General features: G+C 46.3%; 2 protein-coding genes across 2 annotated transcripts in view; both read left to right on the top strand.

The window, feature by feature from the left end:
- Positions 1-14,438, top strand: part of eif2ak3 (eukaryotic translation initiation factor 2-alpha kinase 3) — a 29,689-nt gene extending 15,251 nt beyond the window's left edge. Inside the window, exons 3-18 of the mRNA XM_069160764.1 lie at positions 1,433-1,627; positions 1,754-1,884; positions 2,572-2,839; positions 2,944-3,109; positions 3,241-3,366; positions 3,631-3,753; positions 3,844-4,073; positions 5,021-5,133; positions 6,514-6,636; positions 7,144-7,293; positions 7,846-8,401; positions 8,546-8,719; positions 9,113-9,286; positions 9,394-9,495; positions 10,044-10,106; positions 11,437-14,438. Of these exons, the coding sequence (XP_069016865.1) occupies positions 1,433-1,627; positions 1,754-1,884; positions 2,572-2,839; positions 2,944-3,109; positions 3,241-3,366; positions 3,631-3,753; positions 3,844-4,073; positions 5,021-5,133; positions 6,514-6,636; positions 7,144-7,293; positions 7,846-8,401; positions 8,546-8,719; positions 9,113-9,286; positions 9,394-9,495; positions 10,044-10,106; positions 11,437-11,619 (2,877 nt within the window). The 3' untranslated portion in view covers positions 11,620-14,438. The remainder of the gene's footprint in view (positions 1-1,432; positions 1,628-1,753; positions 1,885-2,571; positions 2,840-2,943; positions 3,110-3,240; positions 3,367-3,630; positions 3,754-3,843; positions 4,074-5,020; positions 5,134-6,513; positions 6,637-7,143; positions 7,294-7,845; positions 8,402-8,545; positions 8,720-9,112; positions 9,287-9,393; positions 9,496-10,043; positions 10,107-11,436) is intronic.
- Positions 14,439-14,956: 518 nt separating this feature from the next.
- Positions 14,957-18,644, top strand: part of atrn (attractin) — a 112,586-nt gene continuing 108,898 nt past the window's right edge. The window contains exon 1 of the mRNA XM_069160763.1: positions 14,957-15,430. Within this exon, the coding sequence (XP_069016864.1) occupies positions 15,192-15,430 (239 nt within the window). The 5' untranslated portion in view covers positions 14,957-15,191. The remainder of the gene's footprint in view (positions 15,431-18,644) is intronic.

The raw sequence follows: 18,644 nt of genomic DNA, 5'->3' as shown, positions 1-18,644 counted from the left end.
ATAAAAACTTAGGAAAGAAGTTTTGAATATTTTGGCCTGCAGGGCAAAAATGTATTAAATCTGTTGCCGAGCTAACACTTTCTGGAGTACAGCAACATCGTCTGGATGCGTTTATGTTGTAAATAACAGCTGTCAAATTATTGAACGCATCATCTAATGTGATTTAGTTTAGATGGTATTGGTGTTGTTTTCCTGCCAGGATTGATTATGATGTTATTTATTTACAAGGAAAAGGCAGTGAAAAAATTTGACTTCGAAAATGGAGGTAACTTTTACGTGACTTTTATTTTTCTTTATAGTTTTACTGCTTGCTGAGCTCGAGTTCTGCAGGACAACATAATTGATCGGTGTAGAAAGCAGTGAAACGGGAAGTGTCAGCGGACAGACGACTAACTGATGTTGTTACGCGGGGCCGGATCTCAGACGGGGATTAAGGCATCAGCGGCAGGATGACTCATCCACGGCTCTGAGAATTCCCCCCCCCGCCCCGATGCAAACCTCTTTGCACCCCCCACGGCCGACCCGACACGGTGTGATGTGATGGTCAGGTTGTTATAACCCCTCCTCCTTTCACTTTCTAAATACATCCTCACCCTGTCTCCAAACCAAAACCCCCTCCCTCTAAAAAAAGATGACATCACTGCTGGTCCTGTTTCTGCTCTCTAGTAAATCATTCTGCCACACACCTCCTGGCGTTTTTTTTTTATTTTTTTAAATCCACCACAAAGCTATTAGACTTGACTTTTCAGAGCGAGGCTATTGACGTGTCACAGGTTGGACCCGAGCAGCACCTGATTAGCATCACAAAGACAAGAGATCCCTAATTGGTCCAAAAACTGCCGTTATGTCACTTAGCAGTTTGTCGAAAGAAGTGAGTCACGAGTTGGACGTCCAAAGAAAGTTGTTTTTGTCTTTGTATCGTGATGTTTGATGAAGTGCTTGAGGAAAGCAATTCACCCCCCCCTCCCCTCCCTCCCACCGATGAGCTAAAGCTGCGGAGGTTAAATCAGGATTAAGGTCGTCTTTTTGCGATGATGTCATCCTTTCTGCCCCCCTACAGTGAGAGCACCTATTATCACACACACACACACACACACACACACACACACACACACACACACACACACACACACACACACACACACACACACGATCCAGAGTCGCACACTTTTCTAAAGATCCAGGTTAATTACTCAGGCTCTTCGTTGTGTAATGGTCCCAAATCTGTGGATTGAGTCCAAGTGTGCGGGGGCTGCAGCTGCTGCTGTGTGTGGGCGGATGTGGGTCGGACGGTTTCGTCTGTGTTGGAAACTGTTTTTGTGTTTCAGTGATTGTTGAACGACTTTTCAAAGCGTCAAGCGGGAAATAATAAAATTCATAATAAATGAAACCGCAACAAACCACAAACCTGATTTGTTTTTTTTTCCTGCAGGTGTTTGGCAATAAGATGGTGATACCTTCACTGGACGGTGCCTTGTTCCAGTGGAACCGGGACAGGGAGAGTATGGAGGCAGTGCCTTTCAGTGTGGAGTCCCTCCTGGATTCGTCCTACCGCATCGGAGAGGACACGGTCCTGGTCGGGGGGAAGTCCCTCACCACGTACGGCCTGGGGGCCTTCAGCGGCAAGGTCTGCGAACGCATTCTGAAGCACAACATCGATAGCACTTAACACACATTAACCTATTCTGACCACGACGGTGGAATGACCCTGTTTGTAATTCGCCCCCCCCCCCCCCCCTGTTGTTCGCCTCAGCTCCGGTACATCTGCTCCGCGGGGGGCTGCAGTCGCTGGGGGGAGGATGAGGTGGAGGCGGAAGATGTGCTCCTGCTGCAGAGGAGTCAGAAGACCGTGAGGGCCATCAGGCCTCGATCGGGATTGGAGAAGTGAGTTTAATTCTATCAAGCCGAGTCATGACTTTCAGGAAAGATCACAGCGATTTGACTTTCTGTCAGCTGTTTGTTTTTGTTTTTTTTACCCGTTTGCTTTATCACTCAGACCAGACTGATTATTTATATTTATTATAGATCGATGAGGCAAAACATTATGACCTCTGACAGATGAAGTGAATAACATTGATTATGCTCATCATGAATGGAATATATTAGACAGTAAGTGAGCAGTCGGTTCTCGTAGTCGGCATGTTAAACGCAGGAACAGTGAACAGGTGTTCAGACTTTTTGTGGAGGGATGACTCGGTCAAAGCTTCTCCAAAACGCCAAGGGTTGTTGGTTGCTGGCAGACAGCAGTGGTGAGTACCTACCAACAGTCGGTGGAAGGGCAGACCATGACCCACTTCTCTGCAACTTGCTATTAACGTCAAGGTTGAGGGCAACTTCAGAGGTCTTGCAGAGTCCCTACTTTGGCGACTTGGACCTATTTTAGTGGCACGCCAAAGAGCGACAGCATTCCAGCTGGGGGTTTCGTAATGTTTTGCCTTATAAGTTTATGAGGTCGATTTTCTGTTTTGTACCAGTTATCTCTCTGAAAAAATGATAATCTCTCCCTACTTTTTATGAGCATCCTGTTTTGATTTGTTTTTCAATCGTGTGTTATCACTCTCTTGATACCAGGTGGAATTTCAGTGTTGGAAACTTTGAGCTGAAACTCATCCCCGAGTTGCAGTCTGGACTTAACTTCCTGGAGGGAGAAGTGATGAACGGTGACACCTGGAAGGAGAGCCAGCGGATCATCGCCGACAAACCAAAACAGAGGGAGCAGACGGAGAATCAACGCAACCAAAACCAGCATTTGGACCTCGTCATCAAAGTGTCTGTACCCAACTGGAAGGTCATGGCCTTCAGCACCGAGCCCGATGGGCGGCTGGTCTGGGAACGTCAGGTGAGAGACTATGAAACTGCAGCTGATCAGTCGTTCAGTGGTTCATGACTCGCTGTACCGATCAGTAAAGCATCACTTCACTCTGTAACACCTGTGTTGTATAGTTCTGCACACCCATCGCCTCGGCGTGGCTCGTGGGTGACGGTAAGGTCACTGCGATCAGCCTGTTTGATGACACCATCTACAGCGACCAGTCCGAAACCGACGAAGAGGACAAGGAGGAAGGTCCGGAGAAGGCTCGCGGAGCTGCAGAGTCCAGCGTTTACCTCGGTGAGTTAAACGTGTTCACCGTGTATTATTTGCAATTTATGACCATTTCTGTCGCTCTTCTTCTACGGTTGTGTATGAGGTGCCCGTGATTGTAGCGCCTGGATAAAACCTCTCTGTTCCCGGTCTTGCAGGGATGTTCCAGGGGCAGCTCTACCTCCAGTCGTCAGTGAGGATCACGGAAAAGTTCCCCTCCAAAGCCATCGGATCGGAGAAGGACATCATTCCACTCCCCATCGTCAAATGGAAGCCTCTGATACGTAAGTGAACACTTTACTTTTCCATCAGGCTCCTTCAGGGAACTGAGTTTGTGATGGTGTGCGCAGCCAGAGCGGAGTTTTGTAGTTTTAAACACAAAGGTCAACGGTGTTCAAAGAGTTATTTGAAGTCACCGTTGATCACCGTGTTCCCTCCGCCCCAAAGCAAAAAGCCCTTTGTTTCAAGACTACCCAGAGATTGTGCGTCCACATCAATCAGTCTGGTTAATGAGATAAAAGAAGTCACTCATCTTGTCCTTGACGCAGATTCTCCGTCTCGGACCCCAGCTCTGGTCGGCTCGGATGAATTCGACAAGTGTCTGAATAACGACAGGTTCTCCCACGAGGAGTACAGCAACGGAGCCCTGTCCGTCCTTCAGTATCCGTACGGTAAGAGCCTGAACGTGCACTCTGAGGCACTGATAAACAAAAATGAATATAAACCTAACCGAGTGACCTCTGTCCTTCCCCTCGCCGTAGACAACGGCTACTACTTCCCGTACAGCAAGCGTTACCGGGGGAAACGCGACAGCGCCGTGAGCGTGATCCAAGGAAACGGGGCGCGGGCTGACAGCGGCCGGAGGAAGGACCCCGTGCTGCTGCTGCCGTGGTGGAAGGAGATCCTCGGCACCATCATCTTCTGCATCGCCGCCACCACCTACATCGTCCGCAAGTTCTTCCACCCTCCCGCCCCCGTGGCCTACGTGAGGGTAAGACCAGAGACACAGCTGCAGCGAGAGAGCACCGTACCGACAGGGACAGCTGGCGGTTAAGCTCGGCATGCGTGGCACTGAAACCAACTCGAGAAACTAGCACGAAGTATGACCAAAACATCAAAACATACCTGTACGGTCTCATTCATTATAATTCTAAATGGGGGATCTAGAATAGCTGAAGCTTTGATGCGATTTTGTCAAATTTCCAACTTTCCGCATCAGCTAATATTGATTGAAAACGTGTCACTTAAATTTTAATCATCCAAACTAATATTTTTGCGTTTTTAAATCGCATCACTTCTGCTACATTAATGAGGGATCAAATTTCATGGCGGTGAGCTAATATGGGATTTACCATTCGTAGAGATCCGTAGCCCCTACGTAGGCACGTTGCCTCACTCGGTTTTAACTTTGGGAATCGCAGTTTAAAATGCCTCGTTTCTTCTTAATTTTTTTTTTCAAATGAATTTTAGGCCACGGGAGGCGTTAAGGACACCTGGTTAAATTGTAGCCTTTACGATAACTTGCATGTGAGGAGTTTAGGGTTTCATCTGGTAACTGTAGTTACAAATATTATCCAGGGTTACACTCTCCTCCTCTAAACTGCACGAAGAGAAAATATTTATTTTGTTATGTGTAATGCAGTTTTCCTTTCGTTGAAATAGGTTTTATAAAATTTGTATTGTTTAGGAACTGGTTTCCGTTACAGTATTAAAAATGTCTGAACGATACCCTGCCCCATGTGAGACGTTGTTTTTTTTTAATTTACTTTATAGTGTCAGAAGTTCAATAAATTTCCCTCCTGTTTTCCGTGGCTGTGAGACCATGTTTAGGTGTTTCTTAAAAAAAACAAATACCCAGCATGCCGCAGAAGTTAAGCTTTGAGTTCATCAATATTTTTCCTCACCGTGTCTTTTCTGTCCTCCTTCTGTCCCTCAAAGCAACGGAAAGAGTCGGAGACACAGTGCCAGACGGACAGCAAGTTTGACCTTGAAGTTGTGGAATCCAAAGAGCCGGTTGCCATGGAGACCCGTTCCAATCAATATGTGTCCAGGTACGTTATTAACACACTGCTTAGCAGAATAAGTCCCATGTAAATCATTTATGTAACTGACTCAGGAGAACTTCACATAACACCACCGCCGTGTTGGGAATTATTATCCTCACACTTGAGAGTCAGTCGCGAGTCTCACTCTGTCAAGGTGTAGCTACAGATTCAGCATTGTTACCATGGTGACCAGTGCTCTTCCAGCCTGCCTTGATAGGACCAGGCAGAGATGGGAGATATGAGTGGTAGTTGTGCATGATTGGGTAACTCAGCTGTTTGCCCATCAAATGAAAATGACCTTGGTCCCGCAGACCCCACCCTGCACCGCAGCATCTGCCACGAGGTCGGGGTGTCACTTTACATCACTGTCAGGACATTGTCTGAAGTGTTTTTGCTTTTTTGGACACTCTAAATATGATCAGCAGCTGTAATTTATGAGCTGCCACTGACCTCCCGCAGTCTGATCGATGGTGTTTGCATGTGTACATCCCTGAGCTGAGTAATGCGTCTCCACCCTCCCGGGCACGGGCAAAAAAATTGGATTAAACTGCAGCTTTTTTTTTTTCTTCTTCTTTTAGTGGCACCACATGCACATTCTCCTCTTTTGATCCACCCCTAAAATGGCAAACACCCCACCCCGTCTCTTTTTCCTTTTCAAGCTGCTGCCGCGATGCATGCAAATGACTTTCGCCGAGGAACTTTCCTTAAATAAAAACTGACGGCTGTTGCAAGCAGCTGAGGCAGACGTGAGTCAGGATCATTAGGAGGAAGCCAGAGATCAGGAACCACAGCCTGAGTCACATGTGCCCACACACTTCTTCCTAATAAGACAGCCTTCAATCCCCCCCGAGGAGACTGAGCAGGGATGTTTTGACAGCGTGGAGGAGATAGTAAACGGAGCTGCATATCACTCCGCAGCAAACATAGCGATTTTTGTCAGTTTAGAATAAAGGAGAACTTCGTAATGACAGTTTCAGCTCTCCAATATGTAAAACAGGTGCTGTGTAATGCCGCGAACAGCTGTTGTCTGATTTTATTACAGCTTGCAGCAGAGCTATGCTCACCATTTAAACACTGCTGCAGCTGCAGCAAATGTTTATTTTGATTTAAAAAGTGGCCAGGTTAACTTGAAGTTTGCCTGCCGTAAATAACTCAATGAACATTTTTTTAGAGTGTGTTAAGAAAATATTTCTGATACACGGTAATAATGCGAATTCCTTGGAAGCCTGATACCTCGACATGGATTTGGCTGGTTGACTAACTAAACGTCCTTTAGCACAGTTGAATTGTCAGGGATCTGTCCCACGCAGCTCTTTCCTTTCCTGCCACTTGTAGCCGAGCGCTTCCTCTTTGCGCTGCGATAACCAAAGCGTCTCTCCTCCTCAGGTACCTGACAGACTTCGAGCCGGTGCAGTGCCTTGGCCGCGGGGGATTCGGCGTCGTGTTTGAAGCCCGCAACAAAGTGGACGACTGCAACTACGCCATCAAAAGAATCCGTCTGCCCAACAGGTAGAGCCGCTCGCCGGCCGGCCCGCACACTTCCTCGCTGCCTGGAGGCTATTAGCTGCTCCTTTATCTCTTCTTTAGAGCCGTTAAACTGAGTTATGTAACAACGCAGACAGCCACGTAGAGGCATAACTGACAGTTTGGAACAAATATTAACTGTGCAAGTTTTATTTCTACTGACAAGCATGATAATCTAGTATTCAGCTCTGCAGGAATTCTCCTTTTAGCCCTGTTGTTGAGTGATGCGCTTAACAATCTACTGTATTTGTTATTTTCATGCCTGGTATATTTCTCGAATTACCAGCTTTTTTAAAAAAAATTTTTTTTAATGTAAATACAGTCAGGGACCAATATTCTTTCTGCAGTACAAACCACAGAAAAACAGCAAATTTTGATTAGAACCTTCTATTTCTATCTTCAAAATGTCAGAGAACCGACTGCTGTAAATTGAATGTGGTTTATCCAAGTGTGAATTAGACCTTTTAATGCTCTGTTTTTTCTGTCGTTCAGGGAGCTGGCCCGTGAGAAGGTGATGCGAGAGGTGAAGGCCCTGGCAAAGCTGGAGCACCCGGGGATTATCCGCTACTTCAACGCCTGGCAGGAGAGTCCCCCGGAGGGCTGGCAGGAGGAGATGGACCAGAGGTGGCTGAAAGACACCAGGTAAACCCCGTTGTCCTGTGTAGCTCAGCAGGTCGAAACCGCTGCGTCCGCCTTGAGGTCTGCTGGCCGGTTACGTCCACCCGGGCAAAGACATTCAGCTCCGAGGAAAGTAATGACGTTCCTGACGAGGAGCAGGCCACCGATTTTTACATCACGTGGCTCATTTCACTCACAGACGTGTTAAAGTGTCCTGGGATGAAAAATATTATGCACAAGTAGTTACATGTTTAATTAAATGTCTGCTGTCTGTATTAGTTTTTCTTTAAATGGCTTCGGGAGATGAGATTTGAATACGAATTATGCTCCCATTCAGTTAATACACAGCAAATGTTGCTGCACTCTGTCTAAAGCACACAATAAACAATAACAGCTGTGTATACACTCTGAAATAGACACAACTTGCCCTTTTGTTTACTATTTATAGTTTTAATTTTACACTTAGTTTTGTTCATGGTTGTAGCACATTTTTATTATTTATAATACTGCATCAATGTTAATTTTTTTTTGTATCACTGCTGGCAGCAAAAACACTCTTTTCTTCTTCTCTTTCAGTGCCACCGACTGGCCGATGAGCTTCCTCGACCACATGGAGGCGCTGTCGGTCAAAGTGCCGGTGTCCTGCTCGGTGTCCCCCGTCTCCGGGCCCGCAGGAGACGCCCTGGGAGCCTCCGCTGCGTGCGACCTTCTCTCCAGCAGCGCGGGCAGTGCCGCGGGCTTCGGCGTCGACGACGGAGACCTGTCCTTCCACCCGCCGCTCGGCCACGACAGCCTGATGTCGGAGAGGGACAGCCAGGCCGACCCCGACGCCTCGGACACCCCCAACTCCTTCGAGCTCTGCCCCCCACGAGGCCCCAGCGACTGCACCTCCTCGTCCTTCGACATCGTGTTCGAGGACTCGGGCTGCGATCGAGACGCCGACGCCGTCACGGACTCGGGCTCGAGCGCGCCGAGTCCCAGGACGCTGACGGAGAAGAACAGCTCGTCTTCCTCACGCACCAGACCGCAGGAAGTCGTCCCGCCCTCCTCTTCCTTTCCTCCTCGTCCGACCTCACTCACCCTGGCTCTCCCCACAACTCCTCCAACCCAGAGAGTCCAGCCTTCCCCGAAGGTTAGAAATGAACCATTTTTAGAAGCTGCATTTTTTTTTTATTTTAATTTTTCTGCCATTTGAGATAAGAAAACAGCTCCAGAGCTTTATTAAAAACATCTCAGACATCCACCATCAGATGTCCTCCTGTCCTCCCGTCTCCAGGTGTACCTGTACATCCAGATGCAGCTCTGCCGGAAGGAGAACCTGAAGGACTGGATGGCTCAGCGCTGCCTGCCTGAGCAGAGGGAGCACAACCAGTGTCTGGACATCTTCCTGCAGATCGCAGAGGCCGTCGACTTCCTGCACAGCAAGGGGCTCATGCACAGGGACCTCAAGGTGAACACACACACACGGAAAGGGCAAAAGTGCACGTGTGAAGCAGTAATCTTAATCATTTAAATGCATCTCGTACCGAGAGAGCGAATGCAAAGCTAGTGTTTTGATTGCAACTTCAGTAAGGGAGGAAAAAAAAACTCGCTTAAAAACTGCACCAGTCAAGACTTTCATGGAAAAAAATAATCCTGCCTTCTCAGTTGAAATCTTATTCCAGGTTTATGTTAAATGATACAACAAACAAACTAAACCTACCTTAAAAAAAAACAACTAAAAAAAAACATTAAACTCTGAAGCTTTTGCTTGCAACAAAGTACAAAGTTGCCCCTTTTTTGGTTTGGTCATTAAAGTTTGTGATGGACTGTGTAACATAACCTGCGACTGCCGTCCCTCCAGCCCTCCAACATCTTCTTCACGATGGACGACGTGGTGAAAGTGGGAGACTTCGGCCTGGTGACGGCGATGGACCAGGAGGAGGACGAGGAGGAGCCCAGCTCCCTGACGCCCGCCCCGCTCCTCACCCGTCACACGGGCCAGGTCGGCACCAAGCTCTACATGAGCCCGGAGCAGGTGAGGAAACTCCCGATATGAGACGTTTGACTTAAAAATCAAAACCTCCTCTGTGGTTTAGTAAAGCTAATAATGTCCTTTCATTTTTTTTTTTTTTTTCCTCGCAGCTCTCCGGAAACTCGTACTCTCATAAAGTGGACATTTACTCTCTGGGTCTGATCCTGTTTGAGCTGCTGTATCCGTTTAGGACGCAGATGGAGAGAGTGAGGGTGAGTCACCGAACACGTCTGCTCCTAATTGTGTCTTAATTTGACTTAATTTAATACCCAAAAGGGTTTTAATGTAGCAATAAATTATTCTGTAACTTCCCTTTCTAAACCGTCATGGCTTTGAGAGTACATGACTTTATTTTCCTGTTTATTATACATCTTATTTTTGTTGTTTGATATGTAAGTTTTACCCAATCTGAACTTTAAAAAAGTGAGATGGGATTCAGATTATTTCCAAAACTGATCACCAGATCAGAATTTTAAAGATTGTTGAAACTAAAACTGATATGATCTGATTTCAGTCAGAATCCGTGCTGGATTCCTGTTGACGATGAAGAAGAGAGAGATTTTCTAGTCTTTCTGTCTCTTCTTTTATTCACTTCATCTCCTCTGTGTAGCACGTTGTTAGCGTCAGTTTAAGTGGTAGTTTTCCCGCTGAGTGCTCCTAGATGCTTCCTCAGCAGCGATCAGCCAGCAGGTCTTTGTCTTAGTAACAAAGGAACTGATGAGCCATTAGCTCTACTCACAGGTGTTTACCTCCCTCCCAGACGCTGACAGAAGTGAGAGCACTGTGCTTCCCAGAGGTTTTCTCCAAAAACAACGTTCAGGAGGTGAGTGGCCGCCTGCTGCCACCTAGTGGCTGCCGGCGCAAACTGCATGTTGGCCATAAAAAAAATAAAATAAATAAAGGCACATCTTTGTGTTGTTTATGTTGAGACCTCGAGGTGGGATAGGAACAAAGTGAGATACATACATAGCTGTGAGTGTTTGCTCTCATAATAAAGTCAGTCACTGATGTAACTGACCTGTCTGCACCAACATAATAATCCACTGGCTGAGTCCGGCCTGCTGATCTAATCCAATTAGAGGGTTCTGTTTGGATTGTTTTGCTTCCAAATAAACAGAATATAAAGTTAAAAAAATAAAGAAGAATACCATTATTTTCCCCCTATCTTGAAATGTAAATAACAAAATGATCATTATTTGAAACGGTGTTAATTTATAAATACAGTTTGTCTCCATAATCCAAATTATCCACATGCCAATTATCTACATTACTCACTTGCCAATGTTTTTAGTATCACACCAGGCATCAGCCGACGGTTCGGTAGGCCGTTTGTGCCTTTACCTTGTTTACCTTTTCCTTTGTAATGAGATTAACGTAATCCCGCAGCATAATCTGCAATTCTCCAACACTGGACATAACCTCACCCTCTTCTCCCACTATCAAATTGATAATCAACACACATTTTGTATCACAACAATTTATATTCAAATATTTTGTGTACTTTTTTTTTTTTATGTTTTCAATCGATGAAGCTCACACTACTACTCACATCTGTCACAGAAAACAAAACAATGTGCTTTGCTGTTCTTGTCCTAACTTTCTTTTTGTCCACATTGAATTACATCACTTATCTTCACGTTCCCTCCGTGTATCATCTTATAGCTCCGCCCCACCGCTGCGATCCAGCTCAAAATATCGCATTTATCTTATTTACCTAATTTATGCGCACTCATTACTTTCCAGCTCGGTGTGCGAGTCTCTGCTGTGTTTGTGTCCTCTGATCTCGGTGTGTCACTCACGGCGGAGCTCAACCTTCGCTGCAGAGCAGATCCAGATATCGTCTCTACGTCGATCGGGCCCTTCTCTCTTATAGATTACAAAAATAAATTTAAAATTTAAAAAAAAAAAAAAATGCAGAAATCGTTGGCCAAAATAAACTTGGGGCGCCCGTCGACATACCAGGGCAGCCTTGCCCGAGTGGGTCTATGTGTGGTAAACGCTGCGTACTGTTCGAACCTTCATGGAGCTCCTTTAGAAAACCGACTACCTGTTGGATCCTATTTCATTCTACGAGTCGTTTGTGTAAATGAAAGCAAATCCTTGTTGGCGGTAGCGTCATCGCGTCGTAACGCAGTTTTCCTTTTGCTTTGCAGCTGAGCATGGTCCGCAGCATGCTGTCACTGAGCCCCAACGAGCGTCCCGAGGCGGCTGACATCACGGGGATCCCCCTCTTCCAGGAGCTGGAGCTGCCCTGCCGAATGGCCGTGAGGCAGCGCTCCCGCACCTACAGCGCCTCCTCCATGGGCCGCCCCTCGCGCCAGACATCGACTACCTGATTTAAAAAAAAAAAAAAAAAAAAATCCCAAGACGCAATATGTGACCCCGCCCCCACCGATTCCCACGTCACCTCGCCACTCCACCAACCCCTCCTGCCGGTCCTGCCGCCGAAAAGAAACACCTCGGCCCCCCCCCTGCCGTCACGCTCTGCCTCAGATAGAATCGCTCTAAAGATGTGTAGGAGTCCGTCTCGGGCCTCTTTAGAGACACGAAGCCCTGCACAGTCACTGTCTTTGGTAAACACACACATGCCGTTACAGATTCACACACCGTTAACGCTGCCCAGGTTTCCAATTTTAATCACGCTTACAAGAGAAAGAATATTTTAAAAGCGACAGCCGTTCTGTAACGTTCGCGGTCAGACTTGGCTCAAGTGGTATTTGCAAATAATTCTTGGTGGGTATTTTAAATGGCTTTGAGCGCCAGATGGGCCCGTGTGTACAGTGTGGGCCTGGCTTGCGATTTATTTTGCAATGTTTGTCTGTGATTATCTTAAACAACTGCCATTCTCGCGCCGACGCGACCGACTCGATCGCCTGCTGCGTACAGATAACTGAGAAGACGTGATAAAAAGAATTTTGCGATATGATTTGATACCCCGGTCTGGTCTCGACGCGCTGCTCGCTCGCAAACATTCTGCCAGTGTTCACTCAGCCGCACAACACCTCAGGTATCAAAAACCAAGAGGACACTATAAAGGGGCCTTTGACGCTTTATCATCCTTTCTACTAGTGGTTGGTTCTGGTCACTAGTACGAGCACTAACTGGTGTTCTGACACCCGATATGCCTGATTTGGGAGACCAAAAAAGACCATCTGTTTTTCCTATGTGTTGGTTTTTTTTGTTGTTGTTTTTTTAAATAAGAGAAGGTGATGTATTGCATAGAGAGAGTTTATGAGTTCTGTCCATCAGATATGACTTGCCTTTAGAAAGGGGCCCGAGGCCCCCCTCTGACTGAATGCTGAGCCGCTGGCTCGTGTCTTTTTGCATGTACCTGATCGGAAAACGAATGGGGGAATGTGACCTTTTTTTTCTTAAAGCCAGTACTTGGACGCAGTTTTTTCTGTGTGTAAATTTTACACAATGACTCTGAGGTGCTCAATCATTTTCTAACGCCTCCTCTTTGCTCTCTGTACATAACTAAAGGGAAACCCCCTGCTTCTAACCTTTTCTCTTTTGTTAACTCAGAATTTGATCAATCTTGTACATAGAATAAGGCGCCATTGCTTGTAAATGGCTTTCTCATGAGGCCACTGTAAGATAGCGTGATGTACAGTACTGCGAGAGAGAGAGAGAGAGAGAGAGAGAGAGAGAGAGAGCGAGCGAGAGAGGAACAAAGAGGAGACGATCTCTGCCATTAATGGATAGCTGAATGTTACAGTGTGACCTCCGGTGGTGGCGGTCACTTTCTTTTTGAAATGATTCTCAGTGTTTGTTTTCACAAGTTCGGGCGACCCGGTGGAAGGGGGCCGCCCCGCTTCGAGCACAGAGGAGAACCTGCAGGAACCAGAGTGCCATTTGAACGTCAGTAAAGTGTACTTTTCTGTAACTGATAACTCACCTCACATTATGGAACTGTTGTGCTCCGACCCCGTCCGGGTGGTGTTCCCGCTGAAGCACGAAACCCCCCTCCCCCCCTCCCCTCTCCCCTCCTCCCACGCTGTCTCCTGGGGACCCGGACCTGACTCTGGTTATGTGATCCACATAAGCATTAGTTTCATGTGCATTAGAAGTGCTGGGAGAGTCACGTGACCCGTTTGTAACCACACACACAAACTGCTAATTGTAATGTGCTTTCAATGATTGTACTTTTCTAAGGATCTTCTCTTTTTTTTTTTTTTTTTTTTTAAATAAACACAGTTTTTTTTTTTGTTTTTTTTTTTTAATTATTATTATTATTCTGCAGGGTTCTTTGATTACTGTAAAGTCTCAACTGTGTCCCTGATACAGGAAGTCAAACTGATGTTTTGTTCATTCATCCACGTGGTTGTAAAATAATCAACTCTCTCCTCAGAGTTTAAAACCGAGCGTACTTCCATTATGATAAAGGTTGAAACTGGAGAGTTTGGTTTGACATATCTTCATATATGGTGCAAAATGTGAAAACGAATGCTATGAATTGGAACAGAAGTTGCTTTGTGAAGAACTGTATGAAGGTGCTGTTACTTAAGCCCTTTCTTGACCCCTTTTTGTACAATTAATGTTTGAAATATCATTTGCATTAAGGAATTTCATAGTAGATTCAATTCTTCTTTCCTGCAAAATTAGCTGCGAGAAATCTTTTTGTCCTCCAATTTTATAGAAAATTCCTGAGTGATTTAAAGACTTGTTGGTGGAAGAAGGAAACTTTCCCTATTTTAATCACCCGAAGTAGTAAATAGTTAATCATCGTTATACCATTAATACTGAAAAACAGCATTATTGATGATAGTGTATTATCAGAGGTTTTATTAATTTCAGTCAAACCAAGAAAATGTGATTCCACAGTAGGTTTTTTTTTTCATGCTTTGTCGAATCGTGTTTCTCCTCCTTCCACTCCTGCCATCCGGGTAGCGTTCCTAGAGGGTCGTACGTTTTGATTCCTCTCTGTGTGTCCGACGCCGCTGGCCGGACATGCAGTCGCGTGTTCTCGTGCACAACTCCCACGTCTCTGTTCATGTTAAATTGTAAATATGTTTATTTGCTTTATTTATGTTTTGATGCCGTGATCAATCCTTTTTTGGGTTGGTGTTATTATGAATGCGCTTCATGCGATGGAGTGCGTTGGAATATGATGACTTCTTATAAGTCTAAATTTAATAAACTGTTCTATACCATTTGTACAGTTGTGTGTCCTTGGTGTGCAGTCTGTGGGTCGGTGTGATCATCAGGAGACAAACGAGCACCAAATTCCAAGTCCTCTTGAAAATGTGCACTTATTTGGTGCTTCTTAAAATTGGTATGGTAATGTGCCAGCATATTATGTTGGTGCACAGAAACACAACAGTCTTGACACAATTACACGGGCCACTAAATGTGTGAATTTCACAAATTAAATCAAAACGGAAAGTAAATGACACACGTGAAATGATGACAATATAAAAGTGAATTACAGCAAGGCTCTAATAAAGTCTCAAATATCACCATCAAGCTGCTGAAATAGTAGAGATGAAACAAGAAATATCAGAACAGCCAATAAAATAAACAATTTAACAGAAAATGTGGGGGGAAAAAAAAAAATAAAAAAAAAAAAATATATATATAGCTTGTAAAGGGGCGGGTCCTCTGGTTTAAAAATAAAAGTTTAAAGTCCAGCACGCGCGCCCCTTCCCGTTGCGCATTTCCGTTGCCAACACGTCACTTCCGGATGTCAATATGCGGCTTGGTGCGGCGCTGGGAAACAGACCCACTGGAAAGATGTAAACCAAGTAACCAGCGAAGGCCACCCTCAACGAAGACACCGAACTTCACCTCCAGGGAACCAGTACCTTTGGACCGATAAACGGAACCACACAGGCGGGCAGCTCGTTGGGTCGCTATCCCCCGAAGCAAGCGGAGCGCCTTGCCTCAAGCAGCCATCTTTTGTGAGAGAATGTACGGGGCGACGCGGCGGGCCTGCTCGGGCTCTGACCGGGGCCGGAGCTCGCTGATGCTGACGACCGCGCTCCTCCTCTCGGTTATCGGACTGCTGTCCGGTCTCCCCGGCCTCACCGAGGCGAAGGAGTGCGACAAACCATGCATGAACGGCCAGTGTAACACCGCCACCGGCAACTGTGTGTGTTTCCCCGGCTGGGTCGGGGACCAATGCCAGCACTGCGGAGGGCGCTTCAGGTACGGAGAAACACACGAGCAAGAAACACCGCTGCTTTTATCAGGAAAGACAACCGGAGCCACGGAGGCTTCTCCTCCTCCTCCTCCTCCTCCTCCTCCTCCTCGGCTCTGTTGGCTAATTCAGAGACCAGTTGGCCGGTCGGGCGAGATGGCGAGCGGTACACGCACACACCTGTAGGCGTTTAAATACCGGTCTGCTACCGGCGCCGCTCCGGCCGCCACAAGGGCGCACTTCTCCCGGTCCTGATGCCGCACACGTTTGCAAAAGATGCCGAGTGGCGCAAGAGTGCGATTTGGATGATTATGACGAGGTGCGGGTGGCAGACAGTGGGCCAGTGTTACGTCTCGACACCTTTTAATCTTAGCTGGTGTTGTCACATGTTGTCATTCAGTCAAACCCAATTTGCTGCATTGAGACACAATCGGGTGACATTACCTGCTTTTTGTACACACCGCTGGATTTGAACGCGTTTGCTTCAACAAGTGTCGGGCTGTATTTTATTATCCATGTAGTGCTGCCACTAAACAGGAATTTCCTTATCTATACGATGACATGTTTTAACTGTTTTATGAGATGTTATGGCACAATTTGTTGAAGATGTTGTGCAAGCTTTAAAACCCCAAAGGTCATAAGACGGAGTAAAAGGGCTGCAAATCTCCATCACGCCGCAGGATTATTGGCATTTTACGCCCATAAATACCCAAATTCTGACCAAACCTAATCAATGTGGTGATACAATTTTTTTTTTTTTTTTTGACATTTAACCAAAGTTAAATCACTCATACCCTCTATTATAGTTTATATGCTGTCATACTACCTAGCCAGGTAAATTGCGCCCCGATCGGGTTAGGCCAGGGCACATGGTGAGCACTTTGGTTGTGTTTGTGAAGGCGACAAGTGCAGAACATAAAGAGCTGCTGGAGGGTCCCACTTAAGTTTAACCTGTTGTTTTTAATCGGGGCTAGCATGTTGAGACCGTTTTGTGAGAAACAGTAGCTGTCCGGCTGCTTCTGGAGCAGCGATGGCGTTCAGATAACAGCAGCAGCAGCAGCTTCTCAAAGTGTGAGAAATGTGCGCTGGCGGAACGAAAGCGGGGTTTTTTTGTGTTTTTTTTTTTGTGTGTGTGTGTTTTCACAGCAGAGGTCAGAGATGTCGGCCGAACTCGTGGAAACATCTGAGAGGTGGGAGGAAGGTACCACTTGATAAATCGACAACGCGTCCTCTCTGCCCACCTCTCTCGTCGGCTTCCTTTCGACAAAGAGTGACACCACAGAAGTTGCAACTCGTAAGTTGTAAAACAGCATTGAATAATGGGATCGTTCAGTCGGTCCGAGCTGCGCGTGGCGTCGCTCTGGTCCCGTCCAAGTGTCACTTCCCATTACTGCGGTTTTATATTCTCTCCTGATGTTCTGGAGAAGAAAATCGTCCCGCAGCACTCGATGACGGCTTCATTTACTCTAAATCAGTCGTAATTACGTTATTGGCCACTTTGTATAGGATCGTGCCCCTCTGAACAGTCCTGCCAAGATGACGTGAACAAGCAGTGGATTCCACAAACAACGAGCGATTTCCATCCGGTGGACTCGCACACGAGGGCCAACTGTAGTGTCATCCTTCTGCGTTCCTTCTTTTTGTGTTTGTTCGCGAGCTGATCTTGTTCCAGCGTTGCGATGAGCTAGCTGCGGAAAGGTGCCCATCGGGGTGTGTCCTGCAGGCAGGCCAAATGCTTTGGGTTTCTTTCAGGAAGTCCAGAGCTGCTTCTTTTTTTTTTTTTTTTTTTTTTGTCTTTTTATTTGATCCTCGGTGTCACGCTGTCAGCTCAGTGCCAGCCCGCCTGGTCTTAACGCAGAGCCAACAGGAGGCCTGCTAGTTGTTTTTTTGTGTGCAAATTCTCAGAAGTCGGTCATCGTGGAGCAAATGGAAGCAGGAGCGGTTTCCACATTAGCACAGCTGATTGCTGAGCACATCTGAACAGGTAAAATGGAGGCTGGATAGCTGCCGAGCAGCCGATGTGTTCAGAACGCTGTGATTAAGTGCTCTCCAAAAGCTCTGCACTCTGGTTTCAATTGTAACAGGCGAGCAGTGTGGGAAATCATCTCTGGCCACCAGCTGCATCCGGGGTGCCATGGAGACCCAGTTGTAAACAGGGAAGTGTTGAGCTGGAGCTGCTGTCACTGATTATTTTCATCACTGATTCATTTATCAATTAGTTTTCCATATTAAATCGCTGCCATTGAAGACTGAAGCCCGTCACGGTTGCAGAACCTGATGGGATTTGGTGAATACCAGGTGTTTATGTGCGCATTAAATATCCTGGTTATGATTTGAATTTTGTTTTTAATTTTTTGGGGGGGAGAAATTGTAACGTGTTCTCGTGATTTTGAGAAACCCTTGAAATACTCCGAAAGAAACCGGGATGCTGTCGCATGACATCACCTGATCCAGGTTCTCTGCTGGTAAACACCGCAGCAGCTGGAATGGAGGAAATTAAAGGCATCTGAACGTAAATGATCTGAACGTAATGACCAGGATACTAATGAGCGTGTAAACCCACTCGATACCAGACAGAGAAATACACTGATGATTGTAGATGTGCCGGTTCGATCAATTCTTCTTTCTTTACGTCTTAATAAGTGTCCTTCGGCAGGAAGCTTTACCGCTGATTGCTCCCAGTGTGTGTGTTAAGGAGAACGTTGGTTAGTTTGCACGAAAGTCTGCCTCATGAATGTAAAGCAAAGTATTGGAAAGATGGACCGAAGTAGTTCATTCGTTTTTGTGGTTTTCTTTGTTTATTTGACTGTAAACATGAGCATCTTTGGGGTTCGCGGGCTGTTTCCTAATATGAGGTGTTTGACCCACTCCTGCTGTTGCCTCGACCAAGTTACGAGGTCTTGGAGCTCGAGTTTCTTCCTGGACCAGCGGTCGGTCAGATACGGGGATGAACGTCCCTACGGGGATCGTTAAAGCTGAACTTTTTAAGGTTTTTTTTTTTTTTTTTTGTGCGCGAAGTTTGTCTTCTTTTCCAACCGAGTTCAACAGCATTTAAAGCGTCCGTTTCTATTAACAACAGATCTTTTCTTGTGGTTGTGTTCAGAGTGATAATCTGACCCTGAAGATCTGACCACTGCTTGCAGAACTCGGTTTATCGGCCCGACCGTCGGTGCCTCTGTCACAGTGTGCGGCAGCATCAGTGGTGCCGTCGCTTCTTCTTCT

Source organism: Embiotoca jacksoni, unplaced genomic scaffold (assembly GCF_022577435.1).
Source record: "Embiotoca jacksoni isolate LCO1_2020_lvr unplaced genomic scaffold, fEmbJac1.0.p SCAF_27, whole genome shotgun sequence".
Classification (NCBI taxonomy): Eukaryota; Metazoa; Chordata; class Actinopteri; family Embiotocidae; genus Embiotoca; species Embiotoca jacksoni.
The sequence above is the reverse complement of the archived record's forward strand: the minus strand, read 5'-3'. Positions and strand labels throughout refer to the sequence as shown.